The sequence below is a fragment of the Temnothorax curvispinosus genome, unplaced genomic scaffold, assembly GCF_003070985.1.
Source record: "Temnothorax curvispinosus isolate PA1 unplaced genomic scaffold, ASM307098v1 QBEX01011355.1, whole genome shotgun sequence".
Lineage (NCBI taxonomy): Eukaryota > Metazoa > Arthropoda > Insecta > Hymenoptera > Formicidae > Temnothorax > Temnothorax curvispinosus.
In genome coordinates this window covers 2,247-19,337 of record NW_020221135.1, presented here as the reverse complement: position 1 = coordinate 19,337, position 17,091 = coordinate 2,247, and the positions used below count along the sequence as shown (strand labels likewise).

Genomic DNA, 17,091 nt, shown 5'->3' with positions numbered 1-17,091 from the left:
ATTGCCGGAAACCATATTATTATATATATATATAATAATATATATATATATAATAATAATATATATATAATATATAATTATAAAATATTTTATAGAAAAACCAATTTAAATACAATATATAATTGCCTGTTAGGTAATTTCATAATTATAATCAAGCAATATTTTATAACATTTTTAAAATGGGATTCAAAAATGCAAATATCGCAACTGCACGTTTATTAAATGCAAATTATTTTTATGCTAAGGTCATATCTATTAGACAAGCTAATATTTGATCAATATGACATTCTAGAAACGAAAAATAACAGAAAATGTTACGAGGCACTCAAAGACAAGGACAAGAAAGACCAACAAATAATAACGCAACAATTGTTACGTACAGCGAGCCTTTTCGAAGAAATACGCAAGTTTCGAGGTAAAATAATGACGTACGATGCCACAGCCAAGAAAGAAATCTCTGAAATTCTGACGGAACATGACTTCTTCCAGAGAGCTTCCTGGACTGCAAAAAATCGCCTCCTTTCAGGTGCGTATATCAGACGCGTTATTTAAACCCTTGATGGGTTTAATCTTCATTGACAATTTTTAAATTTTTAAAAATTTAGTTTATACCTCGTAATTTTTAAATGCGTGAAAACAAATTGTTACACAACAATGATATACTACTGTTACATCTTATTTTATATTCTATTCACTATTAAATCGTAATATTACTATAATTATTGATAAACAATTTTTAGCAATCCCATATTGAGACATATAAAACGATTTCAGAGCAGACGAAAAACAAGAATCAATTGAAAATATTATCGATCGAATATAACAAGACGATAAAACATTTGGAGCGTCTTGTAGTTAAAGGCAAACAACTACTCACACTTATGCAAATCTGTCGCAAGTACGAAACACAAGATGAGAAAGTAATCCCGTTTGCTGGTCATATGGAGTCAGAAAACTCGCAGACTCTCTCGTCGTATCAAATTTTTTCTTTGTCAGACTGGAATGTGTCTTGCCAGGTATACACGCACATCTAATATATAGAGTTGTTAACTTTTTTAAAAGAACACACCTATAGATTACAGAAAATTTTCAAGATCTGATGAATTTTTGGCGGCGATTTGGCCTTGCGCAAATAACTATTATGCAATTGCAATCGAAGAGGAATAAATTAAAGACTGAGTCGAGTCACTTACATGAATGTATCAGTTCTTACATGATGCAAAGAAAAATGAAAAAAGTATAAAATATATAAGTTAACTCCCGCCTATGGCAAATAAATTACATCTATTATGTTTTAATATAGGTATAATTACACTGTACAACAAAAAAAAGCACAAGAACAAACCTTATTGCAGCATTCGATAGTTTTTAAGGGTTGAAAGTCCTAACATCATACTTAATTTTGATTGCGATTAAACTTCTCTGATACGTCACATATCGTAGTTATGATATATCAAAATACACTAAAATAGCCCATTTTTGCAACTTTAACTGCAAATATCTCAAAATTGTGACGTGATAGAGCAATTTGGCAACGGGATCGTTTTCTGCGTTCAAAAAACTATCGAATGCCGCAAGGTTAGTTCTTGTGCTAAAAAAAAAGTAATTTTTTGTTGCAGTGTTATTAATAACCTATATCACCATGCTGAATAATCACAATTATTATAGTTTTCATTATATTAGAAATTTTACATAACTGTAAGTGTAACATCATTACTTGGTCTAACTATAAATGCCAGACTCGGTTTTTGTTTTATTCGTTTTTGTCGACATTATACGCGATGTTTTATTGACTGTTTGTATAAACTATAACATTATACAAATAAAGATAGCTTAACTAATGTTAACATCAATTTTTATAGCTCAAGCCTAGATTTACAATGCGGGATTATAATTCCAGTTTATCGACATCTGTAATCAAATTGGCTGCGTTCAGCGGAAAAAGAAGCTTAATTAAAAAACGCTCAGTGATTCTTTAATATGATTGATTCTTCTGTAGAAAACAATCCTAATAAAGAATCATTAAGCACTCACTGAGAAACTTTTTCCACTAAACGCAGCCATTAGCGCTAATATAAAACAAACTGTGTTCAATTATCGTAGACGTACGAATATTTGGACGGAGCATATTTCCGCGGGGTTGAAGCTTGAGGAAGAAAAAAAATTGAATGTCTATGGCAACGAATTAAAATTGAATGTCTAATGGAACGGATTGAGATTGGAACGTCCATGGTAACGGATTAAAATTGAATGTCTATGGTAACAGATTGAAATTGAATGTCTATGGAACGGATTGAGATTGAACGTCTATGGTAACAGATATGATCAGGTAAACTGTATCGTGAAATAGAAAGATTTCTATATATCCATACATTGAGGCCTAAAGAACATTAGTGTGAAACCTCTAAAAGCAATGTGGACTCTCCTAAGTGAAATAGGCAAAATAATATGGTGCAATCAAAGCTGTATAATATAAGTAAATATAAAGATAGATAAGAAGTAATTAAGTGATGAGCTAACGTACAAAGATTATATGAGCCCCTCCAAATGGAAAATGTGAAATATCTAAAACTGGATAGTTGATGACAATATGACTAAATACTATATAAAAAATATGCCTCGGTTAAAATCACGCCACGGGACGTGAAAACATATATGTGTGTGCGTATGCGTTCGTGCATGTGTTACGAGTCTAATCAAGCTTCAGCGAGAAGTCTAAGAAAGTTCCTTGTTCTCCGTCCAGATATTCCTATGTCAATTATTAATTATTAAACAATTCAGGTTGTAGCAAAGATATGCATATAATAAAGTAAACGGAATACATGTTTCGTGATTTATATACATTTGTGACAAAAGAAAATAGTACGACACAATGTTTCTGTCACGTTAACGAGTTGATCAGTCACTTTGAACCTTATTGATGAGTCTTGTTCTTATTATGCACTTTGAACTGCAACTGCAACTCGATTCAGAATTTTTGCACGATAGAGTGTATAAATTAACGTAGCGTAGATTTGTGCTTTTGTGCTATCTGAGACAGCATTTTGTTACCAGCGAGGAATGTAACAACACCAAAACCAAGAAGATATCGCAGAGTAACGAACATATTTAGCCTCAACCAGAAAATACCGAACAGCACAAAGATGCCTAAAAAAATAAGATAGTTATTTATACAGCAACATGTCAATGTAGTGGATATAATTAATTTCTGTAGTGAATTTGGGCTACAAATGTGACACAAAAACGTGTTCACATTTGTGAAAAATATCACGACATACTATGCGCCCGATGAAAACAGATAGACTATATAACGTCATCTGTCAAGCAATATCGGGCATAATTGTGTATTTTTTATATCGCATATTTTTAAATTATACAAGCTGTTTCCTAAATAAGTACAAAAAATTAAAGGGGATGTTCCGCGGCTTATTTAAAAAAAAAAATCCTACAAACATATACCCTAAACTGCTCCATTTTCAAAATACAGAGTGTCAAAGTTGTAAAAAAAATATAGAAATTTCGAAAATCTGGAAAACGTTTAGATATTTTATTCGGTAAATGTTTAGCCTTACAAGCCTCCCCTCAATGACCTTTTCCTTCACAGGGTTTTTTCAGATTCCCTCGGTCCTGAGGGAGATTAAGATGTCTTACTCAATGGTAATTTGACACAAACTCTAAGTCCAATATATACAATTTCAATCAATCTCTTTTCCCTTCGACCATCTTTCACTATGCAATAATTCTTTTAAACTCTTAAACGGATTATTAATCCATATGGATCTTTAATCCTTAGCTTCTACCTATTAAAATAGGCATTCCCCCTCTTACACGTGGTATATGTGGAATGAAGGCCGGGCCGGAATCGAACCACGGACCTTTGAGTTTCTAATCACTCGCGAAGCCCTAGAGCCACGCATCAGTTTTCCTTCACATATGTATATTATAGAGGTTGTTCTCCTGAAGTAGCGTAATCTTCAGAAGATTTTAGCCATCGCTTGCTCTTTATTAAAAATTTATTAACAAAAAATTATTAACAAAAAAAGCTTGAAAAATATAGCAGTTATTTTAAGTATTAAAAAGCATAAATGCTTTCAAATGCAAAATATCTCAGGAAATTCTTAACAAAAGAGAACTTTATTATAGTGTTTTGAAAACGTCTCGACAAGGGCTACAAGAATATAGAAAGTCCAATTTAAAAAATTTAAAGTGACCCTGACTTGACCTTAACAACGCTACCTCTAGTCAAACTGATAAAATCAGTAAATATAGATCTTTTTGAACCCTATAACTTTTGTTTAAAACGCTTTTCTATATCTTCCATATTTTTCGAGATATTTGACCATAGTATAACCAGTATGTTCACTCTCTGTCGGCACCTTTCTATTGGTTTCCGATTTTCCGCCATGTTTTTATAAGGACCATCGGCGTATCAACGGTTAAAACGGGCCCTGGTTTTCAGGATTATAACCCGCATATGGGGCTGTCTGCGCTTGACTTGCCTACTTAAAAAATTTATCTCTTTAAAATTAAAGTTGAAAGGTTACACCATTAAAATGTTTAGCCAAATATTTTTATAGGTTTTTTAGTAAACTTGAAAAGAGCGTAAAGTGTAGACAGATAGCCCCGGTCGTCCCTATACATACCGAATTTGAATAAAGTATCTTTAAACTTTTTCCACATTTTCGAACATCTTTTTCACAATTTTGACACCTTGTATTTTGAAAACGAAGCAGTTTAGGGCATATGTTTATAGGACCTTTTCTTCCTAAAATAAACCACGGAATATCCTCTTCAATTTTTTTTACTTACTTAGAAAACACCCTATATTTATTAATAAAAAAAATATATATATATATACATATATATATGTCTCATGTATATGAGATATATATGTTACGGGAAATTTGATTAATTCGGGAATTATGTATAATGGCCGGGCAATATGCATAATTCCCGCTTTTTTTGGGACATTTGAATAATAAAAGCAAAAATGTTCAAATTAATCAAATTTCCCAGTCATTATGCATATTTCCCAATGCTAAATGGTCATTTTGATAAATCACCTTATTTGAGTTGATTTTCCCAGCAATCTTAAGCCCCTTGCACAATAGGCGATAGCGATGCGAGGTGCTACATGGGTTTACAACTTTCCACGCGTGAAAAGCCCACGCATGTTGAAGGCACACTATGTGTCTAGTTTAATAATAGTGGAGCCCCCCGCATGCGTGGACTTTCCACGCGTGGAAAGTTGTAAACCCATGTGGCATCTCGTTTCGCGTGGAAAGTGTATGCGTGGAGGCAGTAGGTTCCGCCACCCTGCGGGGGGCTCCACTATTATTAAACTAGAACATATAGTGTGCCTTCAAAGTACATGCGTGGACTTTCCACGCGTGGAAAGTTGTAAACCCATGTGGCACCTCGTTTCGCGTGGAAAGTGTATGCGTGGAAACAGTAGGTTCCGCCCCCCTACGGGGGGCTCCACTATTATCAAACTAGACACATAGTGTGCCTTCAAAGTACATGCGTGGGCTTTCCACGCGTGGAAAGTTGTAAACCCATATGTAGCACCTCGCTATCGCCTATTGTGCAAGGGGCTTAAGATTGTCGGGAAAATCAACTCAAATAAGGTAATTTATCAAAATGACCATTTAGCATTGGGAAATATGCATAATGACCGGCAAATTTGATTAATTCTTCTCTATTAAGGGGACTAGGGAAGGTTGAAAATGCAGAAATTGGCTCGTGTTTAATTGTTTATAACAAGGCCACGAATAAACATAAAATTTTTTTATTGTTGAGGATATTAATTATAACATTATAAAATGAGAAAATTCATTAAGAGCCATTCCCAGATCAATAATAACGGCGTCCCAATATAATAAAGAAAACTGTCGAATCGACGGTTTTACCACGATTCCGGTCGAACGGATAAAGATTTTGGCAAATTTCAGGAATATTTCTTCTCCTTAGGCTTCCCTCTATTGATTATACCTAAAAAATTAAAAATAAAATTAAAATTAACAAAATGGCGTCCAGAAAACAAAATTTTTTCCCAAATTTTTTGTTTTCTGGACGCCATTTTGTTAATTTTATTTCTATTTTTAATTTTTTAGGTATAATCAATAGAGGGAAGCCTAAGGAGAAGAAATATTCCTGAAATTTGCCAAAACCTTTATCCGTTCGACTGGAATCGTGGTAAAACCGTAGATTCGACAGTTTTCTTTATTATATTGGGACGCCGTTATTATTGATCTGGGAATGACTTTCAATTAATTTTCTCATTTTATAATGTTATAATTAATACCCTTAACAATAAAAAAGTTTTATGTTCATTCGCGGTCTTGTTATAAACAATTAAACACGAGCCAATTTCTGCATTTTTAACCCTCCCTAGTCCCCTTAATCATTTTTCCGAACAAATTGGGAATTATGTATATTGCCCGGCCATTATGGCTCCTGGGTAGTCACCGCAGTCATATTGAATTTCTTGCTATCGAGGCGAGAAATTACCCTATTTTATGTTGCGGTATTTTCCGAAATAAAAAGACATTTCAATAAAAAATCACTATAGATCGTTTCAGCACACTTCTAAAATTGACCGGATACTATCCTTTTCCCTCGACAATAAACAAACAGCCATAAAACGAAGCCTAAACATACGGAAAAACAAGCCGTTTTCGACTATCGAAAGGAGTGGAGAATGTTCCTTTCGCATATGTATTTCTTGCAAATCTTACCATACGGTCAATTTTACGAGTTTCACGAATACGTTAAACATTATAGCACAAGTACAGAGCGAATAATAAAGAAATTTAACGCAACGCAAAATAGGTTGTCAACATGTCGCAAGACAGAATTCTCCATTGGAGAGAGTGAGAGAAAAGAGTTCTTATTTCTGCCGCGACGGTACGGCGCCACCGTCAACGCAGAGTTCTCGGCTCAGGGACCAGGAGCCTTAAGCATAATTCCCAATTTATCATATTTCCCGTAACATAATATATTTATGTATTTATATACACACACGTTTCTCGGTAAATGCCATTTGAAATAATTACTAACGATAGGATATAAAAAAATCCTTCATCCATCCATATCTAAAAAGGAGATGGTGTCTAGTGTAATAAATTGCAAAAGAAAAGTTTTTTGACTTGTTAAGATCATATTAAGATTATTTACATTTTTTAAAACAAAGCCATGTAAATTTTCTTACATTTCTTAAATCGGTTTCTCTCGAAATTGTGTATATAGAAGAATAAAAATAATATTATGTAAAAATATAATTTACGAACTATACATATATTCCGATACATTTTTACATAAAATATGAAATAGCTCGTAAAATATTCACTTTTCAATAAATAATATTTTTGTGCATAAATTAATAAGATATGTGTATCAGAATGCTAGTTTGATAAAACAAATTTTAATTTTAATCTCATTTTCCTGCTTTTCTAAAAATATACATTTGCGTAAAAACCTGCAGTCTATTCTAATATTAAGTATACTCTATTAGCAAGTTGATATTTACCTCCTAATCCAAGGTGGAATGTAATCGCGCTGAGGGACAAGGGAAAGTTCGAGATATTAACGCCAAGACGAGCCCATAAAATCAACAACAGCAAAACTGGTGCCACACATAATCCTGTGAATAAGTTTGACACGAATGCTGGAGGTCTGCGTTCAGGCTCGCGGAACATGTGCTGAAATTTGAGAAATAACAAGAGTAAATCTTCAGATAACCACTTCAGTGATAGCTGCAATTTTTAAGACAAAAGTCAATGTTCGTCAAAGTATAAAAATTATTGCACATAAATGCTACTTTTGCGAATATATTATACTAACTTTGACGTAATTCTTTGCCAATGTTTTGGAAGTGAACAATTATTGGAGACTTTTTGCCACTAACGAGCATTGGCATGTATCATGTACATAAGTTGAGAAAAGAATTACCTTGAGAAAAGAATTACCTTTATTTCCGGTTTGGTTGTATACACATTCGGTTTTTGCTTGTAAGAGACGCTCTTATCGGCACCTTCCATTGAAGTCGGCTCGGGAAATTTCAGAGTTACCGTGCCAATGTTGAATCGGAACGGATTGCTGATCACAGCGTCACCAACGATCAACTCCATGTTATATTCTCCACTCTGATGACCAAAATTTGCAGCTGCTGTTCCAACCGGCTAAAATATTTGCAAGATTTTAACACGTTGGAAGAATGTACTTTCATTATACAGAAATTTAGCTTTTGCATAAAAAGATAGGGGGAGTCCGGGAGACTTGACCATAGAGGAGAGTTGAACCACTTCAAATATCTCGTTCAAATTTTGAACAAAGAGCTCAATCCGAGCACGTTAAAACACGTTTGTCTCAATCACAGTTAAAACGCACTACCAAGCGTCATATTGTCACGTGCTCGGATTGAGCTCTTTGTTCAAAATTTGAACGAGATATTTGAAGTGGTTCAACTCTCCTCTATGGTCAAGTCTCCCGGACTCCCCCTATATGTATTTAAGAATCAAAATGTATAGCGTAAAATTACCATGTCGAATTTGTAAACGTGAGCGGCATCAGGCTCGGCGACGAAAAAGATTTCATGGCCTCGCTTCTTATCGGTGGATGTGGAAACGGATATAAGGCGTACAAAGGCTTGATGCACGCGCATTAGTTTCTTATTGGCAGAATCACGCAACAAAAATCGCATGACTAGCTTTTGTTGAGAATCAGCTTCTATTTTATGTTCGAGTTTACCCGAAGAAGATTCCGTGTTTATTCTGGAAAAATAAAATTATTGCAAGAAATATAATAAATGTAGACTATCTTGTTAAAAAAAGTAAAATTTAGTATATAAAATATCACGAATGAGCATCATGAGATATATAAGTACCTCGTAAGTTTTGGTTGAGTGGTCTGATCGGCATCGCCAGTGCCGATCTCTAAGTAGTCCAATATTGCTTCAGATAAGACCTTCACTGTAATTGTATTCGTGACGGAAGCCGCGGTCACTAATATCTTGTAAAAACCACGATCAGGTTTCACATTCATAAGGTTCACCGTAAATAGAGTTCTGTGTACAAATGCAGTATATTATTTCACATTGAAAAAAATATATGTTTTAATAAAACTTGAAATCCATCAAAACCTTATTTAACTGATTAAGATTGGTTCTAACAAAATCCCTTTATTAGTCATTTTAATTAGTTAAATCTACAAGAATTTACAAGATTAAATTCTAGGTGTGATGATCAACAGAAATTCTATATATTAATTATAGATTTACAAGTAGTTAATAAGATTTAAGTAGTATTGACAAAAGACTTTGTTAGAACCATAGACATAGTATATCTACACTGACAATGAGTGTTGAGGAGTCGGGTATAGGTGCACGTAGATTTGTCCTGAGACCGTTCGCTCTCTCATACGCGTACGAACGAGAGAGAACGCCCACGCGAGTGAGAGAACGTACGGTCTCTAAACAGAGTGCCTCTCTTTCTACGTGTACCTATACTCCTAATCTTCAAATAAAGACAAACGCTCGGTGATCGGTCTAGATATACTATGTCTATGGATAGAACTAATATTGATTAGTCACATCAAGTTTTGAGTAACACATATAACAAAATTAGCGAAAGTATTGTGCGTTGAATTTCTTAACCTTAATTACATTAAAAAAAAAAAGGTTAAAGGGATTATTCAACAATTACTGCTGTACCCCAAGGTATAACTGATATCAGCATAATAAAGCTGATCCAGTAAAGTATTGGGGATATTTAATAGACACCACTCACTTGTCCGTTGTAGATGGCTGCAAATTCTCGTTGCTAAGAATAACGACATCGTCCCCTACTCGTGTGGCTGAATTTGCAATGACTGTGGGTACAGTTGGCAATGCTTGACCAAGAATATCGCAAACTTTAACCGTAACTAACGGTTGGTTATTAGATATAATGATTCCTCCATCGGCTAGAGTTATGCAAACAGGCTTTTCGGGACTATCGACCACCAAGGCAGTTAAAGCAGACAACAAATTTGTAACACCTTTTGTCGTTTGCACGGAACGCCGCGAGAGAAGATAATTACCCAATTTGATAATCTGTTGGAAATTCAACGGCGGCTTTTTCTTCAACGAAATTGATAATTTAAGAATACCATTAACAAGGAAACCTATACAAATTTATTTTAAAGTTAATTAAAATATAGAATCAATTAATTTAGAATTATATATGTAATAAGAACTAAATGTATACTTGTTATAGAAAGACCGCCTTCAAACTGCAGATACTGGCCATCCACTTCATCTGCTTGTACCACAGCATCTTCGATGCGATCAAAAGCAAATGCAGCTGGTGTGCCTATGTCTGCAGCAATGTGAAATACGTATCCCAAACTAATAACACAAAATTGAATTAACCCTTATATTGTCCATAATAAAAATAATAGCAATCTATAATTTTAAGATAAGATTCAGTAATAATTATTGTCTTCATATTTCATATCTAGAAGAACGAAAGTTTCATAGGCATCATTACAATTACCATGTAATTTTTAATTGCTAATATGTATCATTTTATACATAACATACGATAACTCACTTCCATAAACTGTCATCTTTCCTTAAAGCTGCTTGAATTAATTTCACCAACTTGTCGATTCTGGTTGAAGGTACCTCTTGTGACAAAGCTGCTAAACCACTCACTGCATAATATAGATCAGAAATCGTAGAAGTGTCCTTTTGTATAACATTTGTCAATATCTATATAAATAAAATATTGCTTATATATTGTGTTGTGTGTACAAACACTATCTATAATATTTATAGTTTATTTCGGAATAATCACTGTCTCTATTCTTCATACAGTAGAACAAAAGTTATTACAGACATCATATAATTTTGTGATTACTAATGCCAACAAACATCACCTTTGTCACGGTACTTGTAGAAAACTCTTGGCAGCCTCCAATAGCTTTCCATGTGGAGGCAAGATAAAATGCCGTTTCAGGTGTGATGTTTTCTCCATTGGATTTTATCAAGTATTTGCAGATAGTCTAAACAAGTATAAATGCTATTAATATAAAAATTCGAGATATTATCTGTTATAATGAAGAAAATTCTAAATCAGAAAGACTAATCAAAAAATCATGGATTTCAATATAATTCTTTTCATCACAATATAATTCGTATATGCCTTTAATCATTAAAAATAATAGTTATGCATGAGATGAAAAAAGAAAATTACATCTGCTTTTGATATAGCTTCTCCGAGGAGTTTGTATCCACTGACAGCGTAGTATACTGATGGTACATCGTCTAATTGAAATCCTGATTTGAGGATGCTTTTCAAACGCACTCTATCAGCCGTAGACAAATAAGAATTTGTTGATTGTGTGACTTCTGAGAACGCAGAATGTGAACATAATGCCACTAATACCAATGGTAGTGCAGCAGCTAAAAAAATAGATATTGTTATGTGCTTCATAGAAACAAAAGTTATTAATGTTTAACACATTCACCCTCAAACATACAGGGTGATTTAAAACAACACCTTGTCCCGCAAATGTCAGATTTCTGACTCAATTCTGAGACGATTATTCCTGTAGCAAAACTTTCGCCGAAGCTTAGTTTTCGAGTTATAAAAGGAAATAGTTACCTTATTATCGCATTCAAGTACAGAAGGTAGGCAGGGGTGGCGCGACAGCTGATAGCAACAGGTGCCTCATTCCTCGCCTCCGCGAGCCGATCATCTTCGCATCGACGTGACAAAAAATTATCGATATACCATGCCATTATCTCTACAAGTGAATTGCACGTTAACGGATTACATCCAGCGGACGGTGAATTGCGGTGAATCGCGCCCGCGACGGTAAGTCGCACCACCCCTGTCTACCTCCTGTACCCGTATCAGCCCGTAATAAGGTAACTATTTCCTTTATAACTCGAAAACTAAGCTTCGGCGAAAATTTTGCTACAAAAGAAAATCGTCTCAAAATAGAGTCAGAAATCCGACATTTGCGGAACAATAGGGCATACAGAGTATGTGTCCCATTTTAAATGCTTCAGGCAAATATCTCGAAAAATATGGAAGATACGGAAAAACGTTTCAGATAAAAGTTGCACTGTTTCAAGGGGGACATAAGATGATAGCAATGATTTGACCTTGGATGGTCGTTTGAAGGTCAAGTAAATGTCACCTTCAATTTCTTAAATAGAACCCCTCAAATTATAGTATATCGTTTGAAAGAGCATAAAAAGGGAAAATTTTTGGCGCAAACCAGAGGTCAATACGTTAACCCGGGAGTTATTTAAAGTAAAAGTTCAAAAAAAACCAATTTTTTACCCTATATAACTCCCGAACAGATCAACTAGAGTCCTAGATAAGCTGAGTTTCGATATTCACTTAATTCACTGCCAGTATTGAAAATCTATAGTATACGTGACGTAAACCATTGTGATATCGTACAATATATCGAAAAGTCGCCATGTTTCTCCACATCTGACAACTTCACGTTGGAGAGAAAAGAAAAAAGAGAAAAGATGAACTGTGCAAGAAGTTCAGATAGGCCTAGTAGAATTTGAGTAGAAGACGTCGAAACATGTCAGAGCAAGATGACATATAAAGTCACATCTTTTATACATATTTTGAGCGTTTTTGGCCATATATTGAAATTATAGCGGAGCTTAATTGTCTCTATTTCTAATGTGTTTCAAGAAACAGACAGTCTATCTGCACATTTATAATTTATAAACTAATCTTATTGATTTTACCATAATAGGAAACACTAGGAAACAATATGGTACTGACGTGATTTAGTTAGCCAATCAGACCATTTCCTTCAATGTCGCCTCTCTCTAGGACTCTGGAATCGACCTCTGGTTTGCGCCAAAATTTTCTATTTTGATGCCCTTTTAAACGATATACTATAATGAGATTTCATTTAAGAAATTGAAGGTGACGTTCACGTAACCTTCAAACAACCATCCAAGGTCAAATCATTGCCATCATCTTATGTCCCCTTTGAAACAGTACAACTTTTGTCCGAAACGTTTTTCCGTATCTTCCATATTTTTCGAGATATTTGCCTGCGTTTCGATTAAAATTACTCACCCTGTATATGGGGCATTCCATGCCAAATCGATCTGGGTTTGACCCTCGACCTTCCGGATTTGGTCCACGATTTTTTGTTCCAACTCTAAAATGCACAGATTTGTTTATTTTCTTTAGATTTATTTATAATTTTTTAAACCAACATATAAATATCATTGGCCACAATTTAAAAATCTGAAAAAATTCTCAACTTTTAAGCCTTGACCCAGAGTGGGCCGGCGTTTGTTTCTATTTTTTCCGAGTTTTTTTCAAACTTTTTTTGAAAAAAACATTGAAAAAATTAGGAGCACAAGTCAGTCCACTGTAGGCTGTTGCTTGAATATTTTTATAAATAACACAAAATTTTTGAGAATTTTTTCAAATTTTTTTGAAGCGATTTTCTAAAAAAAAAAAAAAAATCGCGTTGGAAAAATCTGAAAAATTCTGTTTCTTTTTTCGAAAAAAAGTTCGAGAAAAGCTCGAAAAAAATAAAAGCAAACGCCGGCCCACTCTGAGTCAAGGCTTAAAAATTTTGATATCTAATACAGGATTTTTTATAACTTTTTCAAATTTTTATATTGTGACCAACGATATGTTGGTTTCAAAAATTATAAGTAATTCAAATTTACTTAAAAAAATCTAAAAAAAATCTTAGTCCATTTTAGAGTTGAATCAACATAAAAAATCACAGACCAAATCTAAGAGATCGAAGGTCAGAGCCAGATGGAATGTTCCATACATATGTACAATAGGCGTCAATAATGCCTTCCACCTGAAGTTAGCTGCGTTCTATAGTGCATATTAGAGACCCTCTAACAGAGTCTGGCCATAAGCGATTTTTGTCAAAATCGTGTGAGAGAGAGGGATATACATTCGCCATCTTTCTCTTTTACCTAACCTCTTTTGACGGGTTCACGCACGCTCATCATAGTCCACGGACAGTCCACGCGTAAAAAATTATAAAAATGGGTGGATGTGTAGCACCGTTTTGCAACAACTCGACAGCAAAAGGTTATATCATGAAGATATTTCCTAGACATTCCGTACGCCGGGCTTTATGGGCACAGAATGTTCCGCGTAAAAATTGGGTACCAACAAACAATTCTTTTCTTTGTGAGGTTAGTATTAATGTATTAAATTATTATAATAAAATAAAAATTATAATGTTAATTAAAATTAATGTAAAATATAAACTCTAAAATTTCTATGCTTTCCTTAAAATTATGACTGAATTGTATATTTAAACTATTGTTATAGGTTCACTTTGCCTCAGAAATGTGGGAAGCTAATCGTAAACATAAATTAAAACGTGATGCGATACCGACAATTTTTTTTTTTTTTTTTTTTTTAAAGCAAGTATTGACGAAAGACGTAGAAAATGATGGCAGTGAGAATAACATTAATGAAATAACCAGTATTATACCAAGCAACGAATGTACAAATGAAGAAGCAACTAATGACGATAAGAATACAGAAGTTAATACTGAAACAGTAAGTCTATTATAAGAAAGTGTTATAACTGTAACGAAAGTGTTATAACAATTTATTGTGTACAATCTTTCCAGATTATTATAAATGACACCTCGGAGCCTATAACATTATCAGCAAATATATCATCTATAACTGAATCTAATGAAACCCTAAAAGAAGAAAATGACAAGTTTAAAAAAGTGGTGAAGAAACAGCAGCTACAACTTATCATTATGAGGAAGAAACTGAAAGCTCTGCGATTTATAAATAGCACACTAAAAAGTAAGATTAATAATGATAAATATAAGAAAGCTGTAAGTGCAATGTTTAATGAAAACCAAATAAAAGCGATGTTAAAGAAAAATCGCACTCGAAATTGGTCGAACAAGACAATTCAACGTGCTTTGAAAATAAAATTTGCTTGCGGAACTGCTGGTTACGAGGAAGTACTTCGAAACATACCACTTCCTAGTTTAAAAACATTACGGCAAAAATTGGTAGATGTTCAATTTGAACCTGGAATATCAAATCAAATGTTTGAATTCCTAAAATATAGAAAATCCTTTTTTAAAGAGAAGAGATCTCGAATGTGGATTAATATTTGATGAAATGGGAATAACACCAAGGAAATGTTATAATCCTGCAACAGGATCATTGGTAGAAGATATAACATTTCCTGGTGAGAAAGGTATAGCTACACATGCTCTCGTTTTCTTGCTAGTTGGAATTTGTGGTCGATGGAAGCATGTAGTGGCACAAGATTTTACAGGAAATAGTTTCAACAGTAATACTTTGAAAGAAATTATTTTTCAGATTATTAATAAGACAGAGGAACTTGGTTTCCATGTCAATTTTATTACATCGGACATGGGTTCCGGGAATACCGGCTTATGGAAATTGTTGGGTATTAGCGCTAATAGATTTAGTAAAATAAAAAACTACATCATCCATCCATTTGATTCCACAATTTATATATTATTGCCGATCCACCTCACATATGAAAATATTTAAAACAAGCGTTACTGAATAATGGAATACTAACCATTTCTGACGATATAATCTGTAAATATAATTTACCTTCAAATAAGATCGAGTTAGAGCATTTTAAAGAGCTAATAAATATTCAAGAAAATTCTGGACTGCTGTTAACACCCAACTTTAACATGGACGATCTAAAATGCAACAATTATATGAAAATGAAGATGACTAAAGCCAAAAAGATGTTTGATTATGACGTAGGTTGTACATTTGAATTAGTAGCAGATGAAAATAACAAACCGGAGTTTATCATCACTGCGTGGTTTATAAAACTTGTTTGTAAGTGGTTTTCTTTTATGACGTCGAGATTATAAAATAGCACTGGGCAAAAAAGATATTGACAAATATAAAGAAAATGTTGATTTCTTACGCAAAGTTATTAATATTTTCACTGATTTGAAATTAGGTAATGGTGGGTTTAAACCCGTGCAAAGGGGTATAATGATAAGTACAAAATCCGTCATTGACTTAACTGAATATTTAATTACTACAAGAGACTTTCAGTATGTTTTAACTTCAAGATTTACACAAGATTGTGTTAAAAATCTTTTTTCTTTAATTAGAGTAAAAAATGTTATAACTCATTCGCTCTTCAATTCACACATAATTTAAAATTAATTGCTATCGCAATGTATATGAAAGACGTAAGAAGTTCTAATTATGATAATGACGACCGGCAGTATCTATCAGGATTTCTTGATTATTTATCAAAAGAAAAAGAGAAAAAAAATGACATTGATATATGTAAAGTACAAGAGACTATTGAAATTCCTCCCTTCAATAATAATGTCGTACCACAAATGTCACATCTAGAATTAAATTCTTTGTACAACATAGCTGGTTACATTATAAAATCTATTACCAAAATATGTACAACATGCAATAAATGTATACAATCAGTAAGATCGCCAATTCCATTGCGTTTTTCGTTTACAAAGTTTGTTCAACTAAAATGTTATAGAACACATTCTCTATGTTTTGTTAATATTGAAACATTTAAAGTATTTGTAAAATTTGAACAAATGTTTTGTTACTATTCTAAGTTTTTTAATAACGTTCAAAACATTAATTGGACATTATTTCTAAGTGAACAATTTGCAAAAGTCAATGCTGATCATATCTTAAATTGTCATAATTATATTTAGAAATCATAAAAAGATTTGCAGCGTTCAGACTAAAAATTTATAATAAAAAAACTACTGTACGCAATCGATATGATAGCAAATCAATGGCAATGCATGCTTTAACTTCGTAATATTTGATTTTCAAAATATTTGATTTTTGCAATATTTGATTTCCGTTATATTCTAATGTGATATAATACCAAAGAATTACGATATAATATTTTACCATAACCAAAGAATGTGTTATATCAAAGGTATACTTAATATAAGAAATGTTTTGCGTATTTATTTTCTTTTTCATTTTACTATTCTTTATGTACAACCGAGCAAACATTAAATACAAAGAATTTTTTAGTTATTATATTATTGGATAATATAAT

The 17,091-nt window shown here is 33.2% G+C and overlaps 2 protein-coding genes across 2 annotated transcripts; one reads left to right on the top strand and one right to left on the bottom strand.

The window, feature by feature from the left end:
• The first annotated feature begins 169 nt into the window (after positions 1-169).
• Positions 170-930, top strand: LOC112461400. Its single transcript, XM_025026631.1, has 2 exons — positions 170-526; positions 741-930. Exons 1-2 carry the CDS (start codon positions 223-225, stop codon positions 752-754), a joined length of 318 nt encoding a protein of 105 aa, XP_024882399.1. The 5' UTR covers positions 170-222; the 3' UTR covers positions 755-930.
• Positions 931-1,653: 723 nt separating this feature from the next.
• Positions 1,654-13,207, bottom strand: LOC112461399 (dolichyl-diphosphooligosaccharide--protein glycosyltransferase subunit 2). The gene is made up of 11 exons (XM_025026629.1): positions 13,101-13,207; positions 11,235-11,443; positions 10,918-11,043; positions 10,590-10,750; positions 10,245-10,384; positions 9,786-10,161; positions 8,885-9,064; positions 8,540-8,771; positions 7,968-8,180; positions 7,529-7,700; positions 1,654-3,147 (listed from the first exon to the last, which is right to left on the bottom strand). Exons 1-11 carry the CDS (start codon positions 13,114-13,116, stop codon positions 2,999-3,001), a joined length of 1,974 nt encoding a protein of 657 aa, XP_024882397.1. The 5' UTR covers positions 13,117-13,207; the 3' UTR covers positions 1,654-2,998.
• Positions 13,208-17,091: the final 3,884 nt, after the last annotated feature.